Below are 23,814 nucleotides of genomic sequence, written 5' to 3' on the forward strand. Positions count from 1 at the left end.
TGCTCACCACAGCTCAGTGCAGGAGACCAGGGCACCAGGAAGGGCCTGAGCTTCAGTGCACTGGGGGCTGGGGACCTGACTGATGACTACTCGCCACGGGACAGTGGGCCCAACGAAAGTTTTCCTCTGGTCTCACCATCTGGGGGACAGGATGTGTACATGTATCCAAATGGAACCTCACGCCTCCACACGGGAAGGGGGTGGGGGGTGCCAGCTCATGATTGCTCTCCCACCATGGACCCATGTGATGGGATCCATGTGAAACACTGACGTGTCATGGACGTGGGGGAACCTTGGCCCTTCCCACCACTGAACCCTGGAAGGACAGGGCAGGCAGGTCACTGGGCTCAGGCAAGACACCCTGGCTATCTGCAGGCACCTTGAGAACTCCACTGCCCACTCCAGTTGCTTCGCATGACCCCAGGGCTGTACTGGCCCCCTGGGTGTAGGCCAGGGCCACCTACCATCTCATAGCCAACTAAGGAGGCTGGCCTGCATGCCATGCACCTCTGCCCATCTGGCAGTTGCATAGTCCTCCCCTCTGTGTGGAGGGTGAGTATCCAGGCCCCACTCCACACCACACCAGAAATTGCAGCCTGGGGACCCAGGGCCTCGTGTGTTCTCTGATACATCCCCATCCATGCCTCACACAACACCTCCCATACACAGAGCAGGGCCACACTCAGCCAATCGGGGAATGCATGGTGTCTTCTTCTCCTTTCCTTGACCCCACCACCCTGTAGGTGGCCCCGTAGCTCAGAAGCAGCCTGGACAGGTCCTTCCACAGCAGGCCTTCCCACCTCAGGAGGACCCCTTCCCACTACTCGCCCACAAGGAAGGTATGACCCCCAGTGGGACATGGGCTGTATGCTTGGCCCAAAGCCCACGAGTCCCAGGGCCAGACTGCAGTACCATCATGGGGTCACTGGAGCTAGCCTTGACCCAACCTCATGGAAACAGTGCCACACCACACTTGGCTCAAAGATGCACCACTGGGATGGCCCATAGCTTAATAGGGTCACTCCCATTCAGGGCCATGGGTTTAGAGAGACCCTTGAAAATCAGAAGCCTGATCCCGTGGACCAAATCACACACACACCTCTCCAAGGTCGGAGAGCCCCTGCAAGACCCCCTTGGTACTCCAGAGCCCTTGTGGTCCCCCTCATGTGGCCTGGCCATCCTAGAGGCCTGACGTGAGCACCGAGTCTCAACTGGGTGCCGCCCTGCATGGGGTTGAGGAAACCCTTTACTGCCTGGACCATCGCAACAACTGCAGGGCTTCAGGGAAGGTATCTCCTTGGGTCCAATTCCTAAGAAAGCTGCCTTCCTGGAGAACCCATGCCAGGTGGAGATACACTTCAGCTCCTGAGGAAACCCTTGTGGCCAAAGGATGACTCTTGGAGACCCCACACAGCCTGGCTAATGGGTTATGACCACAGCAGGATCTACTCACCAATGCTGGTCAATGCCAGGGGGTCTGCTGGGCAGAAGAGCTCACTGAAAGACACAGGGGAGAATGGGGGCTCAGGAAGGAGCCGCCAAAGTGCCCCGCACCTGGGTGACAGGAGCGCTGACACCAAGCCCACATAGTAAGCCTGGGCTGCCTCACGGAGGAGCGCAGAAACAGGGTTGGGCACCCTCCAGATGCCCTCAGAGCCTCCAGGTCTCCAGCCCAAAATANAGTCTGCTGGGCAGAAGAGCTCACTGAAAGACACAGGGGAGAATGGGGCCTCAGGAAGGAGCCACCAAAGTACCCTGCCCCCAGGTAAGGGGAGGGCTGACACCAAGCCCACATAGTGAGCCTGGGCTGCCTCACGGAGGAGCGCAGAGACAGGGTTGGGCACCCTCCAGATGCCCTCAGAGCCTCCAGGTCTCCATCCCAAAATACAGTGCTCCTGCCGGGAAACTTGTAATTCCCAGAATCCTCCTCTAATATTCTCACCCAGGCTGGGCCTCAGCGTAATCCTATTGAGCATGATTTTTAAGTCATCACCTCTCTTCAGACAATATAAGGTTCTCATCATCGACCCAACCCAGGGCAACCCCCTCCCTGCACAGTCATCACAGGAACCCAGATGGGCTCACCACAGCTCAGTGCAGGAGAGTTGGACACCAGCAGGGTCTGAGCTACAGCGCACCGGGGGCTGGGCACCTGGCTGATGGACACTGGCCTGGGGCAAGAAGGCCCAAAGAGATTCTTCCTCGGGGCTCACCATCTGAGGGGACAGTGGAAGACATGGGTCCAAATGGGCCTCATCACTCCACACAGGGAACTGTGCAGGGGGTGCCAGCTCACCCATCCTTGCCCTCCATGGACCCATGTGATGAGATCCGTGGGGAACACGGACTCATCATGAACACAGGGGACCCTTGACCCTCCCTATTGCCGAACCCTGGAAAGAGAGGGCAGGTGGGTCACTGTGCTCAGACCAGAACCCCCGGGCCACACCCTACCATGGGCCACACCCTACGGCATGCCCAGAGAGCACTTCCCCTGACGACATCGGTTCCCCCACATGACCCCACGGCCGCACCAGGACCACTGGGCCTGGGTCAGGGCCAACCAGCTCATGGCAAACCAAGGAGGCTGGCCTGGATGCCATGTGCCACTGCAGATGTGGCACTCACACAGCCTGCCCCTGGGCATGGAATGCACCCATCCAGGTGACCTCTACAAGCTCACACAGGAAATCACATCCTGGGTCCCTAGGGCCATGTGCCTTCTCTGGTGGGTCCCCATTCATGTACCACACACCTCCCAAACACAGAGCCAGGCCACACTTGGCCAATCAGGGGACACATGATGTCCTCTCCTTTCTTTCGGCTCAAAATATGCCACCCTGCCGGTGACCCCATGTCTCAGAAGCATCCTGGGCAGCAAATTGCCAGGACAGGACCCTTTACAGTGGGACTTCCCCAACACGATCCCACTCTTCTGGCCACTCCACTTCAACGAGGGGTGACCTTTAGCGGGCTGCGGGCTGCACCCTTGGCCCAAAGCCCACGATTCCCAGGGCCAGTCTGCAGCACCACCAGGTGAAGGTGAGAGGTCAGCCTTGACCCAACCCCACTGAGGCCACACCGCCCCAACCAGGCTCAAGGAGGCACTGCTGGGATGGCCAATTGCTCAACAGGGTCGGTCCATTCTGGGCCATGGGTTGGGACCAATCCTTGAATCTTCACAGCCCAACTCCATAAGCCTGATCACCCTCACCCTACCCCTCCACAAGCCTCGGGCACCAAGAGCTCACGCATAACACCTGTGGCCCCCGGAGATACTGCAGACCCCCTCATGTGGCCTGGGAAGTCCTTCAGGCCTGACTCGTGCAATGAGTCTCAGCTAGGACATGCACTGTGTTGGGTTGAAGGAACTCTTTCCTGCCTGGACCGCCATCATTTCTGCATAGCTCCAAGGAATGCGTCCTTCTAGGGACAGATTTTCAAGGAAGCTGCCCTCCTGGAGAAACCATCCATCCCTGGTGGTTTCAGGTTGGGTCCCTGAGGAATCCCTCTTGGCCTGAAGGGTGACCCTCAGTGACCCAAAGCTGCCTGGCTCATGGCCCATGGCCCCAGCAGGATCCACTTACCTATCCCACTCAAGGCCAGGGGCTCATGTGGACAGAAGAGTTCACTGAAAGACACACGGGAGAACCGGGGCTCAGGAAGGAGCCTCCAATATGCGCCGCCCGTGGGGAACTGAAGGGCCGACACCAAGCCCACACAGGGAGCCGGGGCTGCCTCAAGGATGAGTGCAGAGACAGGGTTAGGCATTCCTGAGATGCCCTTCAGGGCCTCCAGGTCTCCAGTCCAAAATACCGTGGCCCTGCTGGGACCATGGGATCCCAGCGTCCTCTTCCAAAATTCTCCCCTAGTCTGGGCCTCAGCGTAATCCTATTGAGCATGATTTTTAAGTCATCACTTCTCTTCAGGACAATATAAGGTTCTCATCATCGACCCAACCCAGGGCACCCCCCTCCCCACACACGCATCCAATGGGACCCAGATGTGCTCACCATAGCTCAGTGTAGGAGACCAGGGTGCCAGGAAGGGCCTGAGCTTCAGCGCACCAAAGTTGGGCACCTGGATGATGACCACCGGCCTGGGGCCAGCGACCCAAAGGCAAGTCTTCCTCTGGGGTCACCACCTGGGGGGATGGGAGGAGGACATGTGTCCAACCAGGGGCTCAGGCCTCCAGACAGGGAAGGGGGTGGAGGATGCCAGCTCACACTTGCTCTCTCTCTATGGACCCATGTGATGAGATCCATGTGAAACACTGATGTGTCTCAGACGTGGGGGACCCTTTGCCCCCCAACCACTGAACCATGGAAGGACAGGGCCAACAGGTTCCTGGGCTTCGGCAAGACACCCGGGCTGTGCCCTACTGCAGGCCTCTCAAGCACCTCCCTCGCCCATGCTGGCTTCCCTCATGACCCCGGGCGGCACCGGGACCCCCGGGCAGGGGCCAGGGACACTAACCAGCTCACAGCGAACCAAGGACGCTGGCCCGGACGCCATGCGCCACTGCCAACCCGGAAGTTGCACAGCCTGCCCTGTGCATGGAGGGCAAGCACCCAGGCCTCTCCTCAAGGTGCACTGGAAATCGCAGCCTGGGGCTTCAGGGCCACAAGCTTTCTCTGGTGGGTCCCAATCCATGCCCCACACAACACCTCCCACACACAGAGTGGGGCCACACTCAGTCAACCGGGAGACATATGGTGTCTTCTCCTTTCCTTGGGCCCAAGACACCACCACCCTGGAGATGACCTCATGGCTCAGAAGCAGCCTGGAGTGCAAATTTCCAGGAAAGTTCCTTCCACAGCAGGCTTTCCCACCTCAGGAGGATACCCTTCTCGCCACACGCCCATAAGGAAGGGGTGATCCCCCAGGGGGACACGGGCTGCACCCTTGGCCCAAAGCCCACGAGTCTCATGGCTGGATTGCACCACCATCAGCGATTGGCCGGAGCTAGTCTTGACCCTACCTCAGAGAAACAGCGCCACCCCCACATGGCTCAAAGAGGTGTTACTGGGAGGGCCCATTGCTTAACAGGGTCGGTCCCATTGAGGGTCATGGGTTTGGTGCAATCCTCGAATCTCCACGGCCCGACCCAACGGGCCAAATTGCCCACCCTTCTCTGGGGTTGGAGAGCCCCCGTGAGATGCCCGTGGTGCCCCAGAGCCCTTGTGGCCCTGTCATGTGGCCTGGCCATCCTAGAGGCCTGACCCGAGCACCAAGGCTGAGCTGGGCACTGCCCAGCTTCACTGCCCTGTGTGGGGCTGAGGATACCCTTTCCTGCCTGGACCACTGCCACCCCTGCAGAGCTTCAGAGAAGGCCTCTGCCTTGTGTCCACTTCCCAAGGAAGCCTCCCTCCTGGAGAACACATCCCCAGTCGGGATTCAGATCGGCTCCTGAGGAAACCCAGGTGACCTGAGGGCTGACCCTCGGGGACCCCATGCTGCTTGGCTAATGGCCCATGATACCAGCAGTATCCACTCACCTATGCCAGTCAATCCCAGGGGGTCTGCTGGTGGGAAGAGCTCACTGAAAGACACCGAGGAGAATCTGACTCAGGAAGGAGCCGCCAATGTGTCCCACCCCTGGGAAAGCTGAGTGCGGACACCAAGCCCACACAGGAAGCCTGGTGTGCCTAATGAAGGAGCACAGACAGGGTTGGGTACCCCTCCATGAGATGCCCTTCAGGGTCTTGAGGTCTCCAGCCTAAAATACAGTGGTCCTGCCGGGGACCTTGTGATTCCCAGCGTCCTCTATCAAAATTCTCACCTAAGTTGGGCCTCAGCGTAATCCTATTGAGCATGATTTTTAAGTCATCACCTCTCTTCAGGACAATATATGGTTCTCATCATCGACCCAACCCAGGACACCCCCATCCCCACTCACACATCCAGAGGGACCCGGATGGGCTCACCATACCTCAGTACAGGAGACCAGGATGACAGGAAGGACCTAAACTTTAGCACACGGGAGGCTGAGCACGTGGTTGACAGACACTGGTCCGGGGCCAAAGGGCTTAACGCAGTTCTTCCTCTGTGCTCACCATCTGGAGGGACAGGGGAAAGGTGTCCAAACTGGGTCTTAAGATTCCATGCAGGAAAGCAGGGAGGGGCTGCTGGCTACACATGCTCTACCTCCATGGACTCATGTGATGGGATCCATGTAAAATAGGGACAGTTATGGACCCGGGGAACCCTTGTACCCACCACTGAACGCTGGAAGGACAGGACAGCTGAGTAACTAGGCTCAAGCAAGATGCCCAGGCTGTGCCCTACCGCAGGCCCCTGGAGCACTTCCACTGTCCAAGCCAGCTTCCCTGTACTTCCTGGGCTGCATTGTGACCCCTGGGTAAGAGCTAGGATCACCAACCAGCTCAGGCAAACCAAGGAGGCTTGCTCTGAAGCTAGGCGCCACTGTAGACCTGGCAGACACACAGCCTGCCCCTGCACGGGGAGGGTGCACAGACTCCCTTTCCAAGCACGCACCAAAAATCACAGCCTGGGGCCACCCTCATGTGGCCTGGGCAGTCCTCAAGGCCAGACCCTAGCACCCAGTCTCAGCTGGGAGCTGCCCTGCGTGGGACTAATGGAACCCTTTCTTGCCTGGACCAATGTCACTCCTGCAGCGCTTCAGGGAAGGTGTCTTCCTTGGGTCAGATGCCTCCTGTCCTGAAGGCTGACCCTCAGGGACCCCACGTGGCCTGGTCCATGGCCCATGAGCCTAGCAGGATCCACTCACCCATGCCGCTCGAGGCCAGGGGTCCTCCTGGGTGAAAGAGTTCACTGAAAGACACAAGGGGAGAAAAGGGGCTCAGGGATGAGTCCCTCACATGCACCGCCCAGGGGAATCGGAGTACTGACACGAAGCTTGCACAGAGAGCCTGGACTGCTTCACGGAGGAACGCAGAGACAGGTTTGGGCCCCCTCCAGGTGCCCTTCAAGGACTCCAGGTCTCCAGCCCAAAATATAGTGGCCCTGTTGGGGACCTAGGGATCCCAGCATCCTCTTCCAAAATTCTCACCTAGGCTGGGCCTCAGCGTAATCCTATTGAGCATGATTTTTAAGTCATCACCTCTCTTCAGAACAATATAAGGTTCTCATCATCGACCCAACCCAGGGCACCCCCTCCCTGCTTAGGCATCCAATGGCACCCTGATGGGCTCACCCAAGCTCAATGTAGAGACCAAGGCGACAGGAAGGGCCAGAGCTTCAGTGCAACAGGGGCTAGGCACCTGGCTGATGGACCCTGGCCCGGGGACAGTGGGCCCAACATGAGTCCTCATCCAGGGTCACCATCTCGAGGAACAGGAAGAGGACAGGTGTCCAAACACAACCTCACCCCTCCATGCGGGCAGAAGGTGGGGTGTGCCAGCTCAGGGATGCTCACCTTCCATGGACCATGTGATGAGATCCATGTGGAATACTGGCCCGTCACAGACGCAGGGCACCCACCGCTCTCTCCACCACTGAACCCTGAAACGACAGGACAGGCAGGTCACTAGGCTCAGGCTACAAGCCAGGGCTGCATCCTACTGCAGGCCACACAAGCGCCTCCACTACACATGCCAGCTCCCCTGCATGACACCAGGGTCACCACAGGACTACCGGGCGCAGGCCAGGGCCACCAACCAGTTCATGGTCAACCAAGGAGGCTGGCCCGGATGCCTGATGCTGCTACAGAGCTGGCAGTCACATAGCCAGTCCCTGTGCATGGTGGGCACCCACCTACGTGCTGTATCCAAGCATGTACTGGAAATCACAACCTGGGGTCCCAGGGCCATGTGCTTTCTCTGGTGGGTCTCCATCCATGCCCTCACACCTCACAAACACACAGCCTGGCCACACTGGACTAATCAGGGAGAACAGTGTCTTCTCCTTTCCTCGGGCCCAGGACCCCACCACACTGGTGACTCCATGACTCAGAAGCAGCATGGGCAGCAAATTTCCAGGACCAGACCCTCAACAGCGGGCCTTCCCACTCCAGGAGGCCACCCTCCCCAACATTAGCCCACTGGGAAGGGATAACTTCCAGCCACAGGGAAGGGGTGACTTCCAGCGGGATGCGGGCTGCACCCTTGGCCCAAAGCCCATGAGTCCAAGGGCTGGACTACAGCACCACCAGGCGCCAGCCAGAGCTCAGCCTTGACGTAAACCCAGTGAAACAGCACCGACTCCCTTCAGGCTTGAAGAGGCCCATGGGATGGCCCATTGCTCAACAGGGGGGTCCCATTCAGGGCCATGTGTCAGGTGCTATCCTTGAATCTCAACAGCTCAACTCCATGGGCCCGATCACCCACCTTTCTCCAGGGACAGAGAGCGCCTGTGGGATCCCTATGGTGCCCCGGAGCTCCTGTGGCCCCCCTCATATGGCCAGGACAGTCCTCGAGTCCAGACGCAAGCACCGAGACTCAGCTGGGAGCTGCCCTGGGTGGAACTGAAGGAACCCTTTCCTGCCTGGACCACCGTCACCCCTGCAGGTCTTCAGGGAAGGCATCCTCCTTGGTTCCTGTTTCCCAGGAAGCCGCTCTCCTGGAGAACTCAACTCTTCCCAGTGGGGATTCAGGTTGGCTCCCTGAGGAAACCCTTCTTTCCCAAAGGCTGACCTTTGATGACCCCACGCGGCCTGGCTCAAGGCCCATGATACCAGCCACTCACCTATGCCAGTGAATGCCAGGGGGCCCTCCCATGTGGAAGAGCTCACTGAAAGACACAAGGGGAGAACGGGGCTCAGAAAGGAGCTTCCACTGTGCCTCAACCTGGGGAACTGGAGGGCCGACACCAAGCCCGCACAGGGAGCCCAGGCTGCCTCATGGAGGAGCGCAGAGACAGGGTCGGGCACCCCCAAGATGCCCTTCACGTCCTCCAGGTCTCCAGCCAAAAATATAGGGGCTCTCCTGGGGACCTCGGGATCCCAGCATCCTCTTCCAAAACCCTCACCTAGACTGGGCCTCAGCGTAATCCTATTGAGCATGATTTTTAAGTCATCACCTCTCTTCAGACAATATAAGGTTCTCATCATCGACCCAACCCAGGGCAACCCCCTCCCTGCACATGCATCCAGCAGAATCCAGATGTGCTCACCACAGCTCAATGCAGGAGACCAAGGCGCCAGGAAGGGCCTGATCTTCAGTGCACCAGAGGCTGGGCACCTGGCTGACGGACGCTGACCTGGGGCCATTGGGTCCAGTGCAAAGTCTTCCTCTGGGCTCAACATCTGGGGAAACAGTAGGACAGGTGTGCAAACACAACCTCACCCCTCCATGGGGGCAGAAGGTGGGGTGTGTCGGCTGAGGGGATGCTCACCCTCCATGGACCCATGTGATGGGATGCACGTGGAACACTGGCCCATCATGGACTCAGGGCACCCAATGCTCTCTCAGCCACCGAACCCTGGAAAGACAGGATAGGCAGGTCACTGGGCTTGGACAAGAAGCCCCGGCGTGTCCTACTGCAGGTCCCATGAGCACCTCCACTGCCCATGCTGGCTCCCCTACAGGACCCCAGGGTCATGCCAGATGTACTGGGCACAGGCCAGGGCTACCATTCAGCTCACAGCCAACCAAGGAGGCTGGCCCGGGTGCCAGATGCTGCTGCAGACCTGCAAGTCACATAGCCTATCCCTGTGCACTGTGGGCACCCACCCAGGTGCCCTATCCTAGCAGCATGAACTGGAAATTGCAACCTGGGGTCCCAGGGCCACATCCTTTCTCTGGTGGGTCCCCATCCATGCCCCACACACCTCCTAAACACAGAGCAGGGCCACACTCGGCTAATCGGGGACACATGGTGACTTCTCCTTTCCTTGGGCCCAAGACCTGCTACCCTGGAGGTGACCCCATTGCTCAGAAGCAGCATGGGCAGCATATTCTAGGGACAAGACCCTTGACAGCAGGCCTTCCACCTCAGAAGGCCACCCTTCCTGACTCTTGCCAATGGGGAAGTGGTGACTTCCAGCCACAGGAAAGGGGAGATCCCCAGCACAAGGGATCCTTTAGACACAGAGCTCACCCTTTGGCCTAAAACTAACGAGTCTATGACTGGACAATAGCACCACCAGGCACCGGCCAGAGCTCAGCCTTGACCCAAACCTGGGGAAACAGCACCGCCCCCTTCAGGCTCAAAGAGGCGCCCTGGGATGGCACATTGCACAACAGGGTTGGTCCCATTCAGGGCAATAATTTGTGTGCAATTCTTGAATCTCTGCAGCTTGAATCCATGGGCCCTATGCCCACCTTTCTCCAGGGATGGAGAGATCCTGTGTGACCCCATGGCATCCTGAAGCCCCTGTGGCCCCCCTCATGTGGCCTGGTCAGTCGTCAAGGCCAGACCAATGCACTGAGACTCAGCTGGGAGCTCCCCTACGTGAAACTGAAGGAACCCTTTCCTGCCTGGATCACAGTCATCCCCACAGGGCTGCAGGGAAGGCATCCTCCTTGGGTCTGATTCCCAGAAAAGCAGCCCTCTTGGAGGACCAACCCACCCCTCCATGGTGCGGATTCAGGTCGGCTGCCCGTGGAAACCCTCCTGTCTCAAAGGCGGACCCTCAGTGACCCCTCGCTGCTGATGACCCATGACCCCAGCAGGACCACTCACCTATGCCAGTCAATGCCTGGGGGCCCCACCTAGCCAGACGAGCTCACTGAAAGACACAAGGGAGAATGGGGGCTCAGGGAACCGGAGCCCAAGCCCACACAGCGAACCTGGGCTGCCTCAAGGAGGAGCGCAGAGACAGGGTTGGGCCCCCCAGAGATGCCGTTCAGAGCCTCAAGGTCTCCTGCCTAAAATATAGTGGCCATGCCAGGGAGCTCGGGATCCCAGCATCTTCTTCCAAAATTCTCACCTAGGCTGGGCCTCAGCGTAATCCTATTGAGCATGATTTTTAAGTCATCACCTCTCTTCAGGACAATATAAGGTTCTCATCATTGACCCAACCCAGTACAACCCCCTCCCTGCACATGTATCCAGAGGGACCCAGATGTGCTCACCACAGCTCAGTGCAGGAGACCAGGGTGCCAGGAAGGGCCTGAGCTTCAGCTCACCAGGGGCTGAGCACCTGGCTGAGAGACACTGGCCCGGGGCCAGCAGACCCAATGCACGTCTTCCTCTGGGGTCACCATCTGGAGGGGTGGGGGACAGGTGTAGAGACACAGCCTCATGCCTCCATGCACAAAAGTGGGCATGGGGTGCTGGCTAACACACGCTCTCCCTCCATGGACTCAAGAGATGGGATCCCTATAAACAGTGACGGTCAAGAACGCGGGGAACCCTTGGCCCTCCTTGTCACAGAAACCTGAAAGGACAGGGCAGGCAGGTCACAGGATTTGAGCAAGATGTCCAGGATGCACCCTACTGCAGGCTCCTGGAGCCCTTCCACTGCCCGCACCAGCTCCCCTGCATGACTCTGTGCCACAACGGGACCACTGGGAGGGCCGGGACCACCAACCAGCTCACAGCAAACCAAGTAGGCTGACCTGAATGCCACGTGCCACGGCAGACACCCTCTACAAGCTCACACCAGAAATCGTATCCTGGAGCCCCAGGGCCACGTGCCTTCTCTGATGGATCCCCATTCATGCACCACATACCTCCAAACGCAGAGCCGGGCCATGCTCAATCAATCAGGGACACATGATGTCCTTGCCTTTCCTTCGGCTCAAGACCCCGCCACCCTGGAGGTGACCCCATGACTTAGAAGCAGCCTGGGCAGCAAATTGCCGGCACAGGACCCTTGACAGTGTGCTTTCCACCACAGGATGCCATCCTTCTGGCCACTCCACTTCAGGGAGGGGTGACCTATAGCTGGACGCAGGCTGCACCCTTGGCCCAAAGCCCACGATTCCCAGGGCCAGCCCGCAGCACCACCAGGTGAAGACCAGAGCTCAGTCTTGACCCAAACCCACTGGGGCCACACCGCCCCCACCAGGCTCAAGGAGGCACCACTGGGATGGCCCATTGCTCCACAGGTCAGTCCCATCAGGGCCATGGGTTAGGCGCGATCCTTGAATCTTCACGGACTGACTCCATAAGCTCAATCACCCACACCCTGCCCCTTTGCAAGCCTTGGGGACTGAGAGCTCCCGCATAACACCCGTTGCCCCCAGTGACCCTGTGGACCCCCTCATGTGGCCTGGAAAGCCCTCCAGGCCTGACTTGTGCACTGAGTCTCAGCTAGAACACGCACTGCGTTGAGTTGAAGGAACCCTCTCCTGTTTGGACCTCCGTCATCTCTGCACGGCTTCAGGGAAGGCATCCTTCTTGGGACCAATTTCTAAGGAAGCTGTCCTCCTGGAGAAACCGTCCATCCCCGGTGGGTTTCAGATGGGCTCCCTGAGGAATCCCTCGTGGCCTGAAGGGTGACCCTCAGTGACCCAAAGCGACCTGGCTCATGGTCCATGACCCCAGCAGGATCCACTTACCTATCCCACTTAAGGCCAGGGGTCCCCCTCGGCAGAAGAGCTCACTGAAAGATACAGACACAGGGGAGAACAGAGGCTCAGGAAGGAGGAGCCTCCAGTGTGCCTCAACCCCGGGGAACTAGAGGGCCAACACCAAGGCTGCACAGGGAGCCTGGGCTGCCTCACGGAGCGGAGAGATAGGGTTGGACACCCCAAGATGAACTTCAGGGACTCCAGGTCTCTAGCCCAAAAATACAGTGGCCCTGCCAGGGACCTTGGCATCTCAGCATCCTCTTCCAAAATTCTCACCTAGGCCGGGCCTCAGCGTAATCCTATTGAGCATGATTTTTAAGTCATCACCTCTCTTCAGGACAATATAAGGTTCTCATCATCGACCCAACCCAGGGCACCCCCCTCCCCGCACATGCATCCAGCTGGACCCAGATATGCTCACCACAGCTCAGGGCAGGAGACCAGGGCAGGAGACCAGGGTACCAGGAAGGGCTTGAGCTTAAGTGCACCAAGGGCTGGACACCTGGCTGATGGACACTGGCCGGCCAGTGGTCCCAAAGCAAGTCTTTCTTTGCAGTCACCATCTGAGGGGACAGGAGGAGGACATGTGTCCAACCAGGGGTTCGGGCCTTCACACGGGGAAGGGGGTGGGGGATGCTAGCTCACACATGCTTTCTCTCTGTGGACCCATGTGACAGGATCCATGGAAAACACTGATGTGTCACGGATGGGGGGGACCCTTTGCCCTCCCAGCCTCCACACGGGGAAGGGGGTGGGGGGTGCTAGCTCACACATGCTCTCTCTCTGTGGACCCATGTGATAGGATCTATGGAAAACACTGATGTGTCATGGATGGGGGGGACCCTTTGCCCTCCCAGCCACTGAACCATGGAAAGACAGGGCAGGTGGGTTCCTGGGTTCAGGCAAGACACCTGGGCTGTGCCCTACTGCAGGCCCCTCGAGCACCTCCATTGCCCACACCAGCTCCCCTGCATAACCCCACGTAGCACCTGGACCCCTGGGCAGGGGCCATGGACACCAACCAGCTCACGGCGAACCAAGGACGCTGGCCCGGACACCACGGGCTGCTGCCTACCTGGCAGTTGCACAGCCTGCCCTGTGCATGGTGGGCACCCACCCTCCTTTCCTAAAGGTCCACTGGAAATCGCAGCCTGGGGCTCCAGGGCCACAAGCTTTCTCTGGTGGGTCCCAATCCATGCCCCACACAATACCTCCCACACACAGAGCAGGCCCACACTCAGCCAACCGGGAGACATATGGTGTCTTCTCCTTTCTTTGGGCCTAAGACCCTGACCTCTGGAGTTGTCCTGATGGCTGAGAAGCAGCCTGGACTGCAAATTTCCAGGAAAGGTCCTTCCACTGTGGACCTTCCCACCTCAGGAGGCCACCATTACCGCCACTCGCCCACAAGGAAGGGGTGACCCCCAGTGGGATACGGGCTACAGCCTTGGCCCAAAGCCCACGAGTCCCAGAGACAGACTGGACCACCGTCAGGCACTGGCCACAGCTAGTCTTGACCCACCCTCAGAGAAACAGCGCCGCCCCTCACATGGCTCAAAGACATGCCACTGGGAGGGTCCACTGTTTATAGGGTCGGTCCCATTGAGGGTCATGGGTTTGCTGCAGTCCATGAATCTCCATGGCTCAACTCCACGGACTGAATCGCCCACCCCTCTCCAGGGTTGGAGAGTCCCCATGAGATGCCCGTGGTGCCCCAGAGCCCTTGTTGCCCCCCTCATGTGTCCTGGCCATCTTAGAGGCCTGACCCAAGCACCAAGTCTGAGCTGGGCACTACCCTGCGTGGGGCTGAGAAAACCCTTTCCTGCCTGAACCACTGCCACCCCTGCAGGGCTTCAGAGAAGGCCTCTGCCTTGTGTCCAATTCCCAAGGAAGCCTCCCTGCTGGAGGACACATCCCCAGTCGATTCAGGTCGACTCCTGAGGAAACCCAGGTAGCCTGAGGGCTGACCCTCGGGGACTGCACACCACTTGGCTCATGGCCCATGACACCAGCAGTGTCCACTCACCTATGCTGGTCAATCCTAGGAGGTCTGCTGGGCGGAAGAGCTCACTGAAAGACACCGAGGATAATGGGGCTCAGGAAGGAGCCACCAACATGTCCCACCCCCAGGGAAGCTGAGCACAGACACCAAGCCCACACAGGAAGCCTGGTGTGCCTAATGGAGGAGCACAGACAGGGCTGGGCTCCTGCATGAGATGCCCTTTAGGGCCTCGAAGTCTCTAGCCTAAAATACGGTGGCCCTGCCAGGGACCTCAGGATTCTAGTGTCCTCTTCCAAATTTCTCACCTAGGCTGGGCCTCAGCGTAATCCTATTGAGCATGATTTTTAAGTCATCACCTCTCTTCAGAACAATATAAAGTTCTCATCATCGACCCAACCCAGGGCACCCCCTCCCTGCTTAGGCATCCAGTGGCACCCCAATGGGCTCACCCAAGCTCAATGCAGAGACCAAGGCGACAGGAAGGGCCAGAGCTTCAGTGCAACAGGGGCTAGGCACCTGGCTGATGGACCCTGGCCCGGGGACAGTGGGCCCAACACGAGTCCTCATCCAGGGTCACCATCTCGAGGAACAGGAAGAGGACAGGTGTCCAAACATAACCTCACCCCTCCATGTGGGCAGAAGGTGGGGTGTGCCAGCTCAGGGATGCTCGCCTTCCATGGACCATGTGATGAGATCCATGTGGAATACTGGCCCGTCACAGACGCAGGGCACCCACCGCTCTCTCCACCACTGAACCCTGAAACGACAGGACAGGTAGGTCACTGGGCTCAGGCTACAAGCCAGGGCTGCATCCTACTGCAGGCCACACAAGCGCCTCCACTACACATGCCAGCTCCCCTGCATGACACCAGGGTCACCCCAGGACTACCGGGCGCAGGCCAGGGCCACCAACCAGTTCATGGTCAACCAAGGAGGCTGGCCCGGATGCCTGATGCTGCTGCAGAGCTGGCAGTCACGTAGCCAGTCCCTGTGCATGGTGGGCACCCACCTACGTGCCGTATCCAAGCATGTACTGGAAATCACAACCTGGGGTCCCAGGGCCATGTGCTTTCTCTGGTGAGTCTCCATCCATGCCCTCACACCTCACAAACACACAGCCTGGCTGCACTCGACTAATCGGAGGGCACAGTGTCTTCTCCTTTCCTCGGGCTCAGGACCCCACCACACTGGAGGTGTCTTCAGGGTTCAGAAGTAGCATGGGCAGCAAATTGCCAGGACCAGACCCTCAATAGCGGGCCTTCCCACTTCAGGAGGCCACCCTCCCCGACACTAGCCCACTGGGAAGGGATAACTTCCAGCCACAGGGAAGGGGTGACTTTCAGTGAGACGCGGGCTGCCCCCTTGGCCCAAAGCCCATGAGTCCAAGGGCTGGACTGCAGCACCACCAGGTGCCAGCCAGAGCTTAGCCTCGATCTAACCCCAGTGAAACAGCACCGCCCCCCTTCAGGCTCGAAGAGGCCCATGGGTTGGCCCATTGCTCAACAGGATGGGTTCCATTAAGGGCCATGTGTCAGGTGCAATACTTGAATCTCCACAGCTCAACTCCATGAGCCTGATCACCCACCTTTACCTTTCTCCAGGGACAGAGAGCTCCTGTGTGACCCCCAAGGCACCCCAGAGCCCCTGTGGCCCCCACATATAGTCAGGACAGTCTAGATGCAAGCCCCGAGACTCAGCTGGGAGCTGCCCTGGGTGGAACTGAAGGAACCCTTTCCTGCCTGGACCACCGTCACCCCTGCAGGGTTTCAGGGAAGGCATCCTCCTTGGTTCCTGTTCCCCAGGAAGCCACCCACCTGGAGAACTCAACTCTTCCCAGTGGGGATTCAGGTTGGCTCCCCGAGGAAACCCTTCTTTCCTGAAGGCTGACCCTTGGCAACCCCTCGCGGCCTGGCCCATGGCCCATGATGCCAGTTGAATCCACTCACCTATGCCAGTCAATGCCAGGGGGCCCTCCTGGGTGGAAGAGCTCACTGAAAGACACAAAGGGAGCATGGGGCTCAGGGAGCTGCCACCAACGTGTCCCACCCCAGGGAACCACAGTGCCAACAGCAAGCTGCACAGGGAGCCTGGGCTGCCTCACGGAGGAGCGCAGAGACAGGGTTGGGCCCCCCAGGTGCCCTTCAGAGTCACCAGATCTCCATCCCAAAATGCAGTAGCTCTGCCAGGGATCTCAGGATCCCAGCATCCTCTTCCAACATTCTCACCTAGGCTGGGCCTCAGCGTAATCCTATTGAGCATGATTTTTAAGTCATCACCTTTCTTCAGGACAATGTAAGGTTCTCATCATTGACCCAACCCAGGGCACCCCCCTCCCCACACATGCATCCAGCAGGACCCAGATGGACTCACCACAGTTCAGTGCAAGAGACCAGAGAGCCGGGAAGGGCCAAAACTTCAGTGCGCCAGGGGCTGGGCACCTGGCTGACAGACACTGGCCCTGGGCCATTGGGCCCAATGCAAGTCCTCCTTCAGGGTCACCATCTGGGGGACAGAGGAAAGTGTCTGAACAGAACCTCATGCCTCCATGCGGGAAAGGAGGCAGGGGGTGCTAGCTCACACATGCTCTCCCTCCATGGACCCAGGTGATGGGATCCATGTGAAACAGTGTTGGTCATGGATGCGGGGGACCCTTGGTCTTCCCTGCCACTGAACCCTGGAAAACAGGGCAGGCTGGTCACTGGGCTTGGGCAAGATGCCCAAGCTGTGCCCTAATGCAGGCCCCTGGAGCACTTCTACTCCCCATGGTGGCTCCCTTGCAATTCCAGGGCTGCATCATGACCCCTGGGTGGGACCAAGGCCACTATCCAGCTCAGGCCCACCAAGGAGGCTGGCCCTGAAGGCAGGCACTGCTGCAGACCTGGCAGACGCACAGCCTGCCCCTGCACGGGGAGGGGGCCTACCCAGGCTCCCTCTCCAAGCACACACTGGAAATAGCAGCCTGGGACCCAGCCTCATGTGGCCTGGGCAGTCCTCAAGGCCAGATCCTAGCACCCAGTCTCAGCTGGGAGCTGCCCTGTGTGGGACTAATGGAACCCTTTCCTGCCTGGACCGATGTCACTCCTGCAGCGCTTCAGGGAAGGTGTCCTTGGGTCAGATTCCCAAGGAGGCGGCCCTCCTGGAGAACCAATCCCTCCCCAGTGGGGATTCAGGTTGGCTCCCTGAGGAATCTGTCCCATCCTGAAGGCTGACCAGTGATCCCACGTGGCCTAGTCCATGGCCCATGAGCCCAGCAGGATCCACTCACCTATGCTGCTCAAGGCCAGGGGTCCTCCTGGGCGGAAGAGCTCACTGAAAGACACAAAGGGAGAACGGGACTTCAGGGATGAGTCACCCACGTGCCCCGCCTCAGGGAACCAGAGCATTGACACCAAGCCCGCACAGGGAAACTGGGCTGCCTCACAGACGAGCACAGAGACAGGGTTGGGGCCCCTGCAGATAACCTTCAGGACCTCCAGGTCTCCAGCCCCAAATGCCTCCTGCCGGGGATCCCAGTGTCCTCTTCCAAAATTCTCACCTAGGCTGGGCCTCAGCGTAATCCTATTGAGCATGATTTTTAAGTCATCACCTCTCTTCAAGAAAATATAAGGTTCTCATCATTGACCCAAACCAGGGCACCCCCCTCCCGACACAAACATCCAGCGGGACCTGGATGTGCTCACCACAGCTCAGTGCAGGAGACCAGAGTGCCAGGGAGGGCCGAGCTTCAGCGCACTGGGGACTGGGCACCTGGCTGATGGACACTGGTCCGGGGACAGCGGACCCAAGGCAAGTCTTCCTCCAGGCTCACCGTCTGGGGGACAGGAAGACATGTGTCCAAACATGGCCTCACGCCTCCATAGGGGGATGGTGGTGGGTGGTGCTGGCTCATGCATGCTCTCCCTCCATGGACCCATATGATGGGAACACTGACCCATTGCGGACACAGGGGACCCTTGGCCCTCCCCATCACCGCACCCTAGGACAGGGCAGGTGGGTCACCGAGTTCGCACAAGACACCTGGGCTGCACTCTATTGCAGGCCCCACAAGCACCTCCACTACCCACATCAGCTCCCCTACAGGACCCCTGGGCCACTCCGAGACCACTGGGCACAGGCCAGGGCAACCAACCTGCTCATGGCCAACCAAGGAGGCTGACCTGGAAGCCACATGCCACCGCAGACCTGGTAGTTGCATAGCCTGTGCCTGGGAGTGGAGGGCACCCACCCAGCGTTCTCTCCAAGTGCGCATGGGAAATCGCAACCTGTGACCCCGGGCCACATGTGTTCTCTGATGGGTCCCCATCCATGCCCTACACACCTCCCAAACACAGAGCCGAGCCACATTCGGCCAATCGGGGAACACATGGTATCTTCTCTTTTCCTCGGGCTCAAGACCCCACCACCGTGGAGGTGAGTCCATGGATCAAAAGCAGCCTGGGAAGCAAACTTCCAGGACAGGACCCTTGACAGCCGGCCTTCCCACCTAAGGATGCCACCTTTCCGCTAGTTGCCCATGGGGAATGGGTGACCACCAGCAGGATGCAGGCTGGCCCTTTTGCCCAAAGCCAGCGAGTCCCAGGGCCAGCCTGCAGCACTACCAAGCACCGGCCAGAGCTCAGCCTTGACCCAACCCCCTTGAAGCCGCATCGCCCCCCACTAGGCTCAGAGGCACCACTGGGATGGCCCATTGCTCAAAGGCTCAGTCCCACTCAGGGTCCTAGGTGGGGCCCACTCCTTGAATCTCCAAAGGCCTGAGCCCATGGACTCGATCGCTCACCCGTCTCTGGGGAAGGAGAGCTCCTGTGTGACCCCTGTGGTGCCCTGGAGCTCCTATGGACCCCCTCATGTGGCCTGGGCAGTCCTCAAGGCCAGACCTGCCCACTGAGTCTCAGCTGGGCACTGCCCTGGGTGGGGTTGAAGGAATCCTTTGCTGCCTGGACCACCATCACCGCTGCAAGGCTTTAGAGAAGATAACCTCCTTGGGTCAGATTCCCAAGGAAGCCGCCCTCCTGGAGAACCTAGCCCTCCTCAGTGGGGATTCAGGTCAGGTCGGCTCCCTAAGGAAACCCTCCTGTCCCAAAGGCTGACCCTTGGTGACCCCACCAGCCTGGCTCATGGCCCATGACCCCAGCAGGATCCACTCACCTATGCCAGTCAATGCCAGGGCCCTGCCTGGGCGGAAGAGCTCACTGAAAGACACAGGGGAGAATGCAGGTCAGGGAGGAGCCACCCACGTGCCCTGCCCCTAGGGAACCAGAGCCCCAGCATATGCCCACACAGGGAGCTTGGACTGCCTCATGGAGGAGCTCAGAGCCAGGCTTGGGTCCCCTCCAGATGCCCTTCAGGGCTTCTAGGTCTATAGCCCAAAATACAGGGGCCCTGTCGGGGGCCTCTGGATCCCAGCGTCCTCTTCCAAAATTCTCACCTAGACTGGGCCTCAGCGTAATCCTATTGAGCATGATTTTTAAGTCATCACCTCTCTTCAAGAAAATATAAGGTTCTCATCATCGACCCAACCCAGGGCACAACCCTCCCCGCACATGTATCCATCAGGACCCGGATGAGCTCACCACAGCTCAGTGCAGGAGGCCAGGGCGCCGGGAAGGGCCTGAGCTTCAGCGCACCAGGGGCTGGCACCTGGGTGACGGCCATTGGGCCCAACGCAAGTCTTCCTCCGCGGTCACCATCTGGGGGGACATGAGTAGGACAGGTGTCCAAACAGAACCTCATGAAGGCAGTAGGGTGCGCAGACTCAGCTATGCTCTTTCTCCATAGACCCACTTGCTGGAAACACTGACCCATCACAGATGCGAGACACCTATGGCCCTCCCTGCCACCCAACCCTGGAAGGACAGGGCAGGCGGGTCACTGGGCTCGCCCAAGATGCAGAGGGTGTGCCCTACTGCAGGCCCCCGGGAGCACCTCCGCTGCCCAAGCCGGCTCCCCCAGCAAGACCCCCTGGGCCACTCCAGGACCACGTGGCACAGGCTAGGGCCACCAACCAGGTCATGACCAACCAGAGAGGCTGGCCCAGAAACCACTCACAGCTGCATACCTGGCAGTCACATAGCCTGCCCCTGGGCATGGTGGGTGCCCTCCCAGGCATCCTCTCCAAGCGCGCACCGGAAATCGAAGCCTTGGCCTGGGCGCCACGTGATTTTTGCAGTAGGTCCCCATCCAGGCCCCACACTTCCGTTGAACTGGTCTAATTCGGATGTCAGCATTTATTTTTCGAGCGTGTTTGTGAATATTTTATTGTCCTGCATCTTTTTACTTTTGAATTGTTTGAAATTGTACATTTTATATATATATATGGATTCATATTTTGTAATTTGTTTTTGGTACGTGTCTTCATTTGTATACAACTACTTATATGTTTTCGAATGTAAGATGTACTTTCTTTTTTGTCAGTTTTTCTATTTGTATTGATATTGTCAAAATTAACTTTGAATTCTCCCAGTGTTTTTGACCATTTTATGCCTTTTTCTCATCTTACCCATTCTATCTAGTTTTAAAAAAATAATTTTTAGAAGACTTTTTCATGGGTGTGCAATACAAGCATGATTCTCATACTGGGACCTTGAGGTTTTTATACACCCTTGCCTTGTTTGGCATATACTAGACCATGCCACTTTTTTACATATTCTTTCTATATTTATGGTTGCTTTTCAGCAGGATTTTGCATGGGCTATTTGTGAGATATTCTAAAATTACATACCTTTTTTATTATTACACTTTATGTTCTAGGGTACATGGGCACAACATGCAGGTTACCTATGTACACGTGTCATGTTGGTGCATGTACTGCACCCATTAACGGGTGCTGCACCCATTAACTCATCATTTACGTTAGGTATATCTCCTAATGCTATCCCTCCCCTCTCTCCCCACCCCACAACAGGCCCTGGTGTGTGATGTTCCCCTTCCTGTGTCCAAGTGTTCTCATTGTTCAATTCCCACCTATGAGTGAAAACATGCGGTGTTTGGTTTTCTGTTCTTGTAATAGTTTGCTGAGAATGATGGTTTCCAGCTGCATCCATGTCCCTACAAAGGACATGAACTCATCGTTTTTTATGGCTGCATAGTATTCCATGGTGTGTTGTGCCACATTTTCTTAATCTAGTATGTCATTGATGGACATTTGGGTTGGTTCCAAGTCTTTGCTATTGTGAATAGTGCCGCAATAAACATACATGTGCATGTGTCTTTATAGCAGCATGATTTATAATCCTTTGGGTATATGCCCAATAATGGGATGGCTGGGTCAAATGGTATTTCTAGTTCAATACCATTCAGGACATACGCATGGGCAAGAACTTCATGTCTAAAACACCAAAAGCAATGGCAACAAAAGCCAAAATTGACAAACGGGATCTAATTAAACTAAAGAGCTTCTGCACAGCAAAAGAAACTACCATCAGAGTGAACAGGCAACCTACAGAATGGGAGAAAATTTTTGCAATCTACTCATCTGACAAAGGGCTAATATCCAGAACCTACAAAGAACTCAAATTTACAAGAAAAAAACAACTTCATCAAAAAGTGGGTAAAGGATATGATCAGACACTTCTCAAAAGAAGACATTCATACAGCCAACAGACACATGAAAAAATGCTCATCATCACTGGCCATCAGAGAAATGCAAATCAAAACCACAATGAGATACCATCTCACACCAGTTAGAATGGCGATCATTAAAAAGTCAGGAAACAACAGGTGCTGGAGAGGATGTGGAGAAATAGGAACACTTTTATACTGTTGCTGGGACTGTAAACTAGTTCGACCATTGTGGAAGACAGTGTGGCGATTCCTCAAGGATCTAAAATTATATACCTTAATAGAAATCAATCCCAGTATCTAGGATGCAGTTATGAGCCTACTCTGTATTGTCATTTCCCTACATCTTCGATGTGTTTTTTGCTTTCACTGTCATTAGACTGACAACGAGGAGTTCACGTGTTTTACACACATGAAATTCACGTGTTCATCAACATAATCAATTCTGGGTTTAGCTGGAATCGAATTTCCTCAGTCTCATATTCCAATTTTGTTGGTAGGATCCTTAACTTTCTTTTTCTTTTTCTTAGACAGAGTCTCGCTCTGTTGCCAGGCTGGAGTGCAGTGGCACGATCTCGGCTCACTGCAGCCTCCACCTCCCCAGTTCAAGTGATTCTCCTGCCTCAGCCTCCCGAGTAGTGGGGATTACAGGTGCGTGCCACCATGTCCAGCTGATTTTTTTTTGTATTTTTAGTAGGGGTTTCACCATGTTGGCTAGGATGGTCTCAATCTCTTGACCTCGTGATCCAGCCGCCTCAGCCTCCCAAAGTGCTGGGATTACAGGCGTTGGATCCTTAACTTTCAAAATTCTTTCAGAAACCCTAAATCTATTACACTCACAGTCCCATTTATATTACAGAGATGTTGGTCTTGTCTTGTAGAGAGACCTTACTTTGTGTATTCCATTGTTAATGGTATCAACATCAGGTAGTAATATTTTGTGATAGGATAGCATCAAGTGGAGCTGTCACTCCATAAGAACATCTCATGTCAATGTCCAGGTTGACCAGATCAGTATACCTGACCCCCTTGGTAGTGAATATTTCCTAGTTCAGTGGGCTATTTGAAACTGTCATACCACTAATGCATATTTGAACAAATTCTTTATTACCTCCACATAAGAATTCTCCATATATAACAGGGTTAGAAATTGAGAATAATTTTAGTAGTCTGTTTTGCTACATGCTTTATACTTTGAGGCTTAGTTTTCACTCTTGTTTTGTTCCCCCCCCCCAATTTATACCAAGTACATAAACAGCAGATGGGGCTCGGTGGCCTAAAGCTGTAATGTAAATTTTTATTGAATAGCTCAATATGTTTCTTTTGAAGATTCATGAATTATATAACACATCATAAACTATGTAAATAAGAAAATGTACTTTAGTGAAATTCATTTTATTATTTCAGTTTTCATGAATTTCAATCTGCGATGCCAAATTTCGGCTCTCTTACCTATAATATGATCAATCATTTTACACCATCATTTAATCTCTACATAGACAGTAGTATGTCAATACCTAATTGTTTGCCTGAGTAGGTATAATATTGTACTTCAGTACCAGCAAGTATACATTGTAGTTGTTGAATAACCAGTGGTACTCATGCAAGTAAAGATTTCTGAAAATTCTTCACTATATATTTTTTTTGCAATAGGATTTTATTACCAGATGTCCAATTCCAAATGCTTTCCCAATTCCATTTTTGTTTTTCTTTATTTTCATATCTTGTTTAGAGTTTGATTCTGTCATGTTTGCATCTTTCTGCAAATTGTCCAAGGCACTAAGTTTATCAGTAATTGTATCTATATCAGAAGAG

At 56.3% G+C, this 23,814-nt stretch overlaps 1 protein-coding gene, 1 long non-coding RNA gene and 11 other non-coding genes across 13 annotated transcripts; all 13 read right to left on the reverse strand.

Annotated features, from left to right (window-relative positions):
- Positions 1-36: 36 nt before the first annotated feature.
- On the reverse strand, positions 37-6,045 carry LOC112627955. The gene is made up of 5 exons (XR_003120252.1): positions 5,928-6,045; positions 5,495-5,542; positions 4,014-4,144; positions 1,454-1,497; positions 37-139 (listed from the first exon to the last, which is right to left on the reverse strand). It is a non-coding gene; the product is annotated as an uncharacterized LOC112627955 (long non-coding RNA).
- LOC112628126 lies at positions 1,950-2,030 on the reverse strand. The gene has a single exon (XR_003120307.1). It is a non-coding gene; the product is annotated as a small nucleolar RNA SNORD115 (small nucleolar RNA).
- LOC112628120 lies at positions 3,876-3,957 on the reverse strand. The gene has a single exon (XR_003120301.1). It is a non-coding gene; the product is annotated as a small nucleolar RNA SNORD115 (small nucleolar RNA).
- LOC112628113 lies at positions 5,790-5,871 on the reverse strand. Its single transcript, XR_003120294.1, has one exon. It is a non-coding gene; the product is annotated as a small nucleolar RNA SNORD115 (small nucleolar RNA).
- Positions 6,046-7,040: 995 nt separating the features above from the next.
- LOC112628104 lies at positions 7,041-7,122 on the reverse strand. The gene has a single exon (XR_003120285.1). It is a non-coding gene; the product is annotated as a small nucleolar RNA SNORD115 (small nucleolar RNA).
- Positions 7,123-7,351: 229 nt separating this feature from the next.
- Positions 7,352-9,402, reverse strand: LOC112627953. The gene is made up of 4 exons (XM_025390709.1): positions 9,316-9,402; positions 9,094-9,226; positions 8,668-8,712; positions 7,352-7,485 (listed from the first exon to the last, which is right to left on the reverse strand). Exons 1-4 carry the CDS (start codon positions 9,362-9,364, stop codon positions 7,386-7,388), a joined length of 327 nt encoding a protein of 108 aa, XP_025246494.1. The 5' UTR covers positions 9,365-9,402; the 3' UTR covers positions 7,352-7,385.
- LOC112628127 lies at positions 8,957-9,037 on the reverse strand. Its single transcript, XR_003120308.1, has one exon. It is a non-coding gene; the product is annotated as a small nucleolar RNA SNORD115 (small nucleolar RNA).
- A 1,457-nt stretch (positions 9,403-10,859) lies between the features above and the next one.
- On the reverse strand, positions 10,860-10,941 carry LOC112628098. The gene has a single exon (XR_003120278.1). It is a non-coding gene; the product is annotated as a small nucleolar RNA SNORD115 (small nucleolar RNA).
- A 1,782-nt stretch (positions 10,942-12,723) lies between these two features.
- LOC112628101 lies at positions 12,724-12,805 on the reverse strand. The gene has a single exon (XR_003120281.1). It is a non-coding gene; the product is annotated as a small nucleolar RNA SNORD115 (small nucleolar RNA).
- A 1,949-nt stretch (positions 12,806-14,754) lies between these two features.
- LOC112628111 lies at positions 14,755-14,836 on the reverse strand. The gene has a single exon (XR_003120292.1). It is a non-coding gene; the product is annotated as a small nucleolar RNA SNORD115 (small nucleolar RNA).
- A 1,838-nt stretch (positions 14,837-16,674) lies between these two features.
- Positions 16,675-16,756, reverse strand: LOC112628117. Its single transcript, XR_003120298.1, has one exon. It is a non-coding gene; the product is annotated as a small nucleolar RNA SNORD115 (small nucleolar RNA).
- A 1,228-nt stretch (positions 16,757-17,984) lies between these two features.
- Positions 17,985-18,066, reverse strand: LOC112628105. Its single transcript, XR_003120286.1, has one exon. It is a non-coding gene; the product is annotated as a small nucleolar RNA SNORD115 (small nucleolar RNA).
- Positions 18,067-19,874: 1,808 nt separating this feature from the next.
- On the reverse strand, positions 19,875-19,956 carry LOC112628114. The gene has a single exon (XR_003120295.1). It is a non-coding gene; the product is annotated as a small nucleolar RNA SNORD115 (small nucleolar RNA).
- Between the last annotated feature and the right edge of the window lie 3,858 nt (positions 19,957-23,814).

The sequence above is a fragment of the Theropithecus gelada genome, chromosome 7a (assembly GCF_003255815.1).
Source record: "Theropithecus gelada isolate Dixy chromosome 7a, Tgel_1.0, whole genome shotgun sequence".
NCBI classification, from domain to species: Eukaryota; Metazoa; Chordata; class Mammalia; order Primates; family Cercopithecidae; genus Theropithecus; species Theropithecus gelada.